Genomic DNA, 9,346 nt, shown 5'->3' on the forward strand with positions numbered 1-9,346 from the left:
GGACCACTGTTGTTCCCACTCCACTGAGGAAGAAACCCAGACACAGATTGGTTTAAGGTCACCCAGCCGGTAAATGACGAGGAGGATTTGAACCCGGGGAGTCATCCCTGTTTCGGGCTCCTTGGAGGCCTGCACTGTCCACCAGGGCCCTCTGATGGCACACTCTGGACCAGCTCTCAAAGCCCAGAGCAGGGAACAGGGCATCTGTACCAGCTTCATAACTGACTCACACTCGGTAGTGACAACCTGAGTGTCCAGGTGTCCAGCCATTACTTCTGACTGTGACTCAGATTCTGTGGCAAGGCAACTGCCTCCCTCATTTGCACATTTGCACCTCCATAGAGGTGCCCTGGGTGGAGGTGGGGGATGGACGGCTGTTCAGGGTTTGGCTTCAGCAGGCCCCTGAGAGTCAGCGGAGTCCACCGCAGAAGCCAAAGTCCTGGATTGGGCCAAGTTATGACAAATAATATCTCCTCCCCTTGGGGTCATCACATCATCAATTTTTCATCACCCCTTCGGGTCACAGGGAACTTCCTTATATGGGGTCACACTCGTACTGCTTTGCTGCCCTGCCCCATTTAGTGCAGAAGACATGTGGCTTGGACACCGGCAAGCCATCATGAAGGCCCCAAATGACCTTAAAGAACTCCTAAATATCTCTAGGTCACCCCAACCCCAGGGACGACACAGGGAGAGAAGAAGAGCAGCAGAGGGAAGAGGGGTTCCTGTCCTGACCTCCTGAATTCTGCCAACCTAAGGCCCAGGAGGACACAACCAGGGTGGAGGCAAGAGCCAGGAGGATCCCGAATTCCAGAGTTACTCCCAAACTCTCCTACCCGCTCTGGACCAGCCCAGGTCTTCTAACAGCTCACTCGCCTGAGCATCTCTCTCTGGGGGGAGAGATGCATCCTTCTCTACCAGTGAAGGATGCTGAGGAGGCAAAGGGCATCCTGGAACAGTGAAAAGATGACAGGTGTTGCAGCCATAGAACCCTGGGTTCACATCCTGACCTTTTGGCTTCCTGGCTGTGGGGCCTTGGGCAGCTGGTCACTCTGAGCCTCTGTTTACCTGCATGTTGGAGTCAAGGGAGGAAGGAGGCTGGTTGTAATGCACCTAACACGATCTGACACACAGAAACTGCACACCAAATGTGAGTATATGCCCCCTCTATAGATCTCTAGGATGGGGAGAAGAGACCAAATCACTTCAGCTGGGGATGAAGCAAAGGAAGTGGGCAAAAAGAAGATGTGGGTAAAATACTGAGGAAAGATACCAAAGGGGAGAATCTGAAAGCTAAATGCAACCTGATACCCTATCTTAAGACCATTTGGAGGGGTAAACACAGGAGCACAAATATAATTAAGTTACCTTATTAAATGTTTATGCTATGTCAGGCTCAGGGGCTGAGTGCTCTGCTTCTGCTATCTCACTGACGAGGAAACAGTGGCCGACAGCGTGAGTGCCTGAACCCACGGTGGCACAGAGTCACACAAAGTAGCAAAGCTTGAACCCAGGCCGGCCCAATCCCAAGGCACTGACTACTATTCACGCCACTTCTCAACAGCTTAAGAAGAAATCCCGAAAAGCAGGAAAGTAATAGCACAGACTGAGGGTAACTCAGGCATGCTTTAGGGATGGCCCCTGACACCAGAAATCACCAGTGCACAGGGAGCTTTTCCAGCGCATATAAGCCTGCCTTTGGGTGGGTCCACATGATCAATGCGCTGCCAATGCGCTGCAAGGGGACCTGATACAGGCTACAGTATTTAATTGGTGATGCAACTCCTTTTCCCTCTCTTGTGGATGTCATATGGTGCCCCTCTGCACGGATGGGCATTACCCTCCAAGCCCACTACCTGTCTTCCCAATTTCTTCCACGTCCCACAGGTGGAGTTCAGCTGGTAGGGACTCAGTAAGAACCCAGGGGTCACCTAATGCAGAGGCCAGGTTGCTAGAGGCAGCTTCGCCCTTTGGGCCAGAGGTGGGAAAGGCAGGTAATGAGGGTGAGAAAGCCTGAGCAGAGGCTCTGGGCTCAAGGGCAGGACTACTCTGTAAGCCAATGTAAGCCTAGGCTGGACTCCCTGGAGGGCAAGGCTCTCATCCTTGGGGTGCACAGCTGTGCAGCATGGTGAGGGCTCCATGACAGGGGGTGTATGTGACATGCAGACAAGCCTGTGACAGTGGATGGGTGTCTAGAGCAGAAGCTAGAGAAGTAGGCAAAGGCCAGATGACGAAGGGCTTCATGCCTTTTGAAGTATCCATTCAGTCAGTCAGTCAGTCAGTCAGTCATTCTTTACTCACTCACTCCTGTTTGCCCAGCTCCTTCTCTGCACCAGGCACTGCCCTAGAGACTGGGAATGCAGCAGCAATGAGCAAAATAAAGTCCCCACCCCCATGAGAGAGACCCACAATAAACAAATAGCCAAGTTAATACATGTCCCACGGAGCTGAGTGCTGCGAAGAAAGCAAAGCAGGGCAAGGGTGATGCCACACTACGGATGTTCAGGGCCAGAGGAGGGACATTAGAGGAAAGACCCAGGAAGTGAGGAGTGGGTGTGGCCACAGCGCCAACGAGAACTTCAAGTTCCAGGTGGGAGGTCGAAGCTAGACTGGTAAATTCTAGGAGAAGGTGGGCAGTGCTGTGGATGGCAGTGAGGGAAGATGAGCTTGGACGGTGGGACAAAGAGGGTGAGGACTATGACACCCTCATACCTTGTGGCCAACACATTATAAGCACTTTACCACTCATTATGAGCATTTTAAAGGGGATTGGGATAATCTCCTTTAGTGTAAAAAAAAAAAACCCTTACAAGGTAGATATACTTATTTTTAACTTTTCCTCATTTTACAGATGAGAAAACTGAGCCTTGGTTTGGGGTCGCTCAGAGGTGGAGGGAAGACTGGAAGGGGCCAGAATCCAGACTGGGAGCCCCGTGCGGAGTCCTTGCAGGGCTCCCAGGCCCAGAGGGGCTTCCTGGCCCAGGCACCTGGCATGGGGAGTCTGAGGAGCCCAGCTGTGCAGCCCTCCCTCCATTCCACTTCCAAGGCCTGTCCCTTGCCCAGCACCCCTCACAGGCCCTGCCTTCTCCCAGCAGGGGTGGGATGACAAGGAGCGACCAGGATGTCTCGGCAACCCAGCTTGTTTTCCTTTCCATTGCAGGCCTGGGGCGCTGCCGGCAGTCGCTGCTGGCCCATTTGTTGCTATTGGCATCCCAAGGCCCCAAATTATGATGACTAATTCCCCCCGCTTTAGGCAGCTCCGGGGCCAGCTGTGGCAATGTACTCCAGGGAAAGCCAGAGCAGAAATCCCACAGGCAGCACCCTGACACCCAGCATCAATTCCAACTCCATCTCTTGACTCCCTGAGGGCCCAGGAGTCAGAAGGATGGGGAGGGAGGTTCCAGCCAATCAGAGGACTCCTTCAACTGCAGCCAAATCTTAGGGTAACTAGCCACAGGGAGGCTGATTTCTTCATCAACACAGAGCACAACTGTCTACCAACCAGCTTTTATAAAGTAGTGAGTCCTCCATCACCAGGAGTATGCAAGCAGACACTGGAGGGCTACTTGTCCCACATTTGTGGGCAGAGGACAGCACTAGGTGCCTTCTCATGTTTCTTTCAAGACTAATGCACTCACGATAGTCCTAAGAACGGAGGACGAGTTCATTCTCCCTTACTGGTTAGGGTACAGCCCACTGTGTCCTACAGCACAAAGTCAAATGCATACCAATACAGTTTAACACCTCATTTTAAAGTCGGCCGTTCAGGCACCGTTTAAACAGAGAACTGCTGTAAAGGACTTGGCCTCTTTCCCAGCCTCCCTTCCCTGATGGAACAAGGCTCCTGGCCCCACTCTGGCCTTCCAGGAGGGGACGTTGGGAGAGGTGGTTGATAAATATTTGCCAAACAATTGCATGTAAGAGAGGGTTTCTGAGGCAGGTGTTAGGCCGCCAGCGTGATTCGGATTCTGAGTGGGGGGTCCTGAGTCCGTTTAGTGCAGGCAGGGGAGGCCTGCAGGGAACAGAAGCACCAAACTGTGTCGATCATCGAACCACAGCCAGAATCTTCCACAGCGCCCCAGTTGAACCAAGGGGTGCACAGGGCAAGGAAAGAGGAATGTGGGGTGGAGAGTCACCTCTCTGGCCCTGGGAGAAGGAGATGTAGGGAGCAGGGACACCCCTGGCCCACTCTTGTGTGGGGTGTTTGACATGTACCAGCTGAGCCCCAGGCCAGCATGACACCCGGCCTTGTGGTAATTAGCAAGAGGCCCTGATCAATAAGTTATTTTTTGCTGTCAGTAATTAATAATTACAGCTTAGCCACACCATGTAATTAAACTTTCATCCTGCTCCCTCGCGTGCTGTTTGGCTTTTATTGTGATTAGCTCCCAGCACTAAACTTTCTGCCTTTGGCGCCTTCAGGAGCTGGCTTCCTCACCTCACTCAGGGTCCCCCTGCCTGGCTCACTCAGCTCACACCCGCTTTTGTCTCTCCCCTAAGAACCATTCTCCTGAAAGAACAGTCCAGACCAGCTGGCTGGGCCGCTACTGCCCTGCTTCCAACCTCCTCAGGCTGCCCACCAGCAGTGCCCAAGCTTCGAGGCCCATGAAAACCCTTGCAGGTGCTTGTTAAAATGCAGACGTCCAGGCTCCCCCAGACGCCTCCCATCAGAGTACCTGGGAGTGGAGCCCAAGGCTGCAAGCCGGCAAGTTGAGACACAGGAATGGAGCCATGGAAGGGAGTAAAGGAAGGGTCTTGGGGGAGGAATAGGCATTCGAGGTCTATCTGGTGGGGGGGATGGGAACCAACCCCGGCCTTGGCTTATAGGGTAAAAACAACAAAGTGGCCCTTTCTTAAGCACCATCTCTACGACAGGCACTTGCTGCTCCTCCCCTCCCCAGTACCTCAAATCTTCACATCGCCTCTGCCCTTTCTGCAGCATCACTTACTGTTTCAGGAGATGAGTGTGAATTGTGCAATACGGCTTGAAGGAAAAATGATCAAATGGTGGCTTAGGTGTAAACAGTTGATGTTGCCTGGGTCCCGTACCTGAGAAAGACGAGGCTAAGTCGATAAAATCTGGCAGCAGCCCACGTGAGGTTCGTCTCAAGGGGTGACCACTGTTTGGTCCCTCACTCTGTGTCATGATTGGAGAATGTGGCTCATGGGGTCCGAAGTCACAGAGTGTTGGTAGTCTCATCATCCCAAAGGTTAATGACACGACCTCAAACATATGGAAAAACTCCACTCTCCAACCCCCAAAGCCTGTGAAAGTATCCCCCAGTCTGTGACCTGACTCTGACCCCCACACACAAATGCAACATTGCCCCAACCCTGGGCTAAGACAACGTTCCCACAACCCCTTGCGTGGTTTGCAGCCCATGAGACAAACAGATGGAGAGGACTCGATGGAGGGAGGAAAACGCTCAGACCAGAGAACACAAATGGAGCAGCAGGGGACCTGGGCAGCCACTCGCAAAAAAGGCAGCAAACAAGAGAAGCTGGAGAGGGAGTGCATCAATCAAAGAGACCTTTGGTGCTGCTGACGGGGTGAGCCCCTCCCAAGGGAGGCACAGGGGCAGGGGGTGGCTTGGCCTTCACTTCAGCAGGATGGGTGGAACCTTGACCGCAGGGGGAGGGGACAGGTGTGGAGGTGGGGCAAGAAAGAGACTTGGTGGCTCAAAAGGAAGCACCTTCAGGTGTGCTCAGGACTCCTTAAGGGCCTGGGCCCGGATGGGACAAGAACAAGGGAGCCACCTGGCCAGGGAAATCATGCCATTGTTGGAATCTGTGCAGTGATTTAGTTAGAAGCAAGCAGAAGTGGCCCGCCACCCTCTGGAGCCCCTTCTGTCTCCTGGTTTTTGGCTGGTAACCCTTCGGCTATCTCAGAGCAAACCGGGGAGGTGCCCCAGGGCAGACTGCAATCTGTGCCTGTTCTGGCAGCCTCACAGTCTTCCTGGGAGGGACAAATGCGTACGGATGACCCTGGTTCCAGGGAGAGGGGCTTAGAATCCAGTCCTGACCCTGCCCCCAGAACTCCCTGCAGCCTTGGTCAAGTCACTTGATGCCCCCCGACCTCAGTTTTCCCATCTGGTAAATGGTTGCTAGTATAAGACGACCTCTGAGGTTCCGCCTGCTGGAAGATTTTATGAAGATCATAAAAATAATAATAACTTTTATTACCTTACATTTACAGGGTCCCTCAACAAAATTCCTAAGTGCTTTAAAGTAAATTACCTTGTAAAATCCTCCCCTCAATTCTGTGAGAGCTGATTAGTTTCATCTCTCTGATCTTGGCCCTCTGGCCTGCATGCCTCTGGGGCACTGGGGTCTCCCCTCAACCCACCCAGCTCAGCAACCCCTCAGGTAAGGAGGGCCCCTTTCCAGGCTGCAGCCTCCACCAGTGAGCAGCCTCCGGTCGGGGGAGGGGCAGGCCCCCTCACGAGCTTGGTAGACGCAGAGCCAAGCTCTGCGAGTCCTGGAGCTCAGTCCAGGCTTGTCTCCCTCCGCCCCCAGCAGGCGCCGCTCGGACACCGCTGGCACCACTGTCTGGGTTTTCGAACCCCAAAAGCAAGGAAGTGCCAGTGCAGCTGCCCTCCCCTTCTGGGACCTGCCAGGGGACTGGGAGGACATTTGGGCATCCGCCCTCTGGAGGTGGGCAGTGCAGACCACACCTACTCACCCTTCCTCCCGCTCCCACCCCCAAACCCACCACCCCTTCTCCGCTGCGAGGCTGCTCCAGGCTGCTCCAGGTCAGAGCGGCGGCTGCAAAGACAATTGAGCGCCCGCGGAGCCGAAGGCAAAGGCAGGAGCTGTGTGTGTCTGGGGTGTAGGAGGGGAAGGGGTCTCAGACCCTTCCTGTGCACCACCCCCTGGTGCGTCCGCGGCTGCACCACGACCAGGGCTGCGGGCTCGTACCTCAAAGCGCCCCCAGCCTCAGCGACCAGCCAGGCAACCAGGAGCGGGCTCCGTACGTGGCCAGGCCCGGCAATCGCCCTCTCCGAACTACCAACAGGCACCCATCACCGGACTCGGGCTCCTTCCCACCGCCCTCCTACCCCACACCCTAGCCCCCCGGCGGCCTGCGCCTGCCTGGCAGGGCCTTGCCCTTCTCCGCAGACACTGATCGGGGAACCAGGAGCCCGGCCCCAGGAGCTCGGTGGAGGCGGGAGCTGAGCCCGGCTCGGAATGGCGCGCCCCTCCCTCGTGGGCCCAATGGGGTACCCACAGCGGGTGGGAGAGTAGCGACCCCCGCCCCCCACCTCACCTTAGGCTCTTCTCAGCCTTCCTGAGCGACGCCTCCCTACACGGAGCCGCACCTTCCCCCCTCATTTGGAAGCCAAAGCCACAAGTCTCAGAAAAACTACTCCCCCCCCAAAGAGAGACCCTAAACTCCAGGAGGGGTTCCTGAAATTCCCGTGAGAAAGCTCTGCCCGGGCTAAGCCCGGTGTCTAGGGGGCCACCATAAGGCCAGCAGGTTCCCGCTCTGTCCTCTAGTATCATCCCCACCTCCTTCTCTAACCCCCTCCTCAGCCCCACGTGGGGGTGACCCTCCTACCTTGGGCTCCGGCCTTGGGTATCCGGTGTAGGGCCAGCAGAGTCCAGATCAGCAGCCCCCACATGGTGCGGGGGTGGGGTGGGGGTCCTCCGCACTGTTTTATAATCCTGGTGGGGTCCAGTACCTTGTGGCTTCGTCCGGGGAGACTGTCTACGCGGCTCTGGCCAGGGGCAATATGTGCCCGGAAGGGGTAGCTCTGGTGACCCTAAAGCTTCCTCGTCCTCTTCTGTCCAAGTTCGATCCCAGCGGCACACCCGGTAGGCGATGGGCGAGCAAAAAGAAAAAGCGGCGCTCTCAGACTCAGGGTGCCTCTCTCCCTTAGCACCCCAACTCTGACTTCGTCTCCCAGGCAGGGAGGCCTCTGCGATTCGGCTGGGTCGCTGGCCGGGCTCCGGAATAAAAGGACAACTTCAGCAAACTTCCTCCAGTGGCCACGTTGCCCGCCCCCCGCCCCCTTCCCGCCCCCTGGTTGGGTCGTCCAGGCGGACGCCGTCACTGCCTTTCCAGGCGCTGGGCCCCGGGGGCCGGGCTGGAGCCAAGTGCTGCGGCAGACGTGGGCGCGGGGGTTCTTTCAGGGGTGCGGATTTCGGGGGGCGCGGTTTGCATCACGGTCCGAATCTCCCTGGAGCTGAAGTTTTCTTCTTTCTAACTTTGCAGGCGGCATCTGACGGGGCCGAGCCACCCCAGTCGGCTCCACCTCCCTGGCGCCCAATACGGGGACTCTCGGTTCCTCTGGGAGCGCTGAACCCGGGCGCGTCCTTAGCTCCACACCGAACCGGCTACCAAACTTTGCGGGTCCCGTGGCCCGGCAAGCAGCCCCGCGCGCCTGTCCGCGCCGGCTGCCGTGCAGCGGGGACCACTGTTGGGCTTGGTGACCTGGGCTGTTGCTTGCGCCCGGGCACAGAGCCTCCTGCCGCCCCGAGGATGGAGACCCGCGGTTCTGCCCTCCACCGCGCCCTGGCCGGAGCTCTCGGCGAGACGCACGGAGAGCCCAGCGGGCAGCCCAGGCTCCGGGGGCGCGGCGCCTCCTCAGACGCCCGGCCCTTGCCAACAGCCCCGGCTTGAGGAACAGCGGCCGCTGCGCCCGCCCCAGCACCTTCACTGCCTTGCTGCCGCCTGCCTTGGTAGCCGCTGCTGTCCCCCGAGCCCGCCACCCCTTTCCCGGGCTTGGTGGCCGGAGAACCGCTCCTGCCTGCCTGCGCCGAGCCGGAGCTGCGGGGGCAGCGTGAGCCGGGGACGAGCGCGGCGGAGGCGGAGGCGGCGACGCGGAGAGGAGGGCCGAGCGCTACCCAGTGGCCGCGACTGGAGAGCAGCCTGTGCGCGGGGAGGAGGGGGACGACGGCGGCGGCCCCGAGCCAGGCCCGGGAGCGAGCCCCGCTAAACACATTTCATCTGCGAGGCCGCAGGCGCCCAGCGTCTCCCGGACCCGCCGGGGGGCAGCAGTGCCAACCTCTAACAGTACGGAGAAGAGATGCGCATTGAGCCCCTTCGCTGTCTGGGCCCCCACGCCTGTCTCAAAGGCCTCACCCGATTCCCACTCTCTCCCTTAGCCTGGAACCCCAACACCCCTCCCCGACATTAAGTGACAGAGGTGCAGGGTATGTTGGGAAGAGAGGATCGGGGAACTGGTTGATTCTAGTTTCTTCTTCCCGGGTCAGGCTTTCAAAAGTCTGGAAACGCTCATGGCAGAGAGCAAGACAAAAGGGGGACCAGGGACTTACAGATGGCCGAGAAAGTGAATTTGGTGCCAAGATCTATGCATTCTTTGTTCTGAGCTCTGTTTGCAAT

At 57.3% G+C, this 9,346-nt stretch overlaps 1 protein-coding gene across 1 annotated transcript in view; it reads right to left on the reverse strand.

The window, feature by feature from the left end:
• The window catches only part of SDK2 (sidekick cell adhesion molecule 2), a 241,788-nt gene extending 233,824 nt beyond the window's left edge, over positions 1-7,964 (reverse strand). The window contains exon 1 of the mRNA XM_037070049.1: positions 7,559-7,964. Within this exon, the coding sequence (XP_036925944.1) occupies positions 7,559-7,622 (64 nt within the window). The 5' untranslated portion in view covers positions 7,623-7,964. The remainder of the gene's footprint in view (positions 1-7,558) is intronic.
• Positions 7,965-9,346: the final 1,382 nt, after the last annotated feature.

This window comes from Sturnira hondurensis, unplaced genomic scaffold, assembly GCF_014824575.4.
Source record: "Sturnira hondurensis isolate 20B ecotype Veracruz unplaced genomic scaffold, ASM1482457v3 Scaffold0018728, whole genome shotgun sequence".
Taxonomy (NCBI): Eukaryota; Metazoa; Chordata; class Mammalia; order Chiroptera; family Phyllostomidae; genus Sturnira; species Sturnira hondurensis.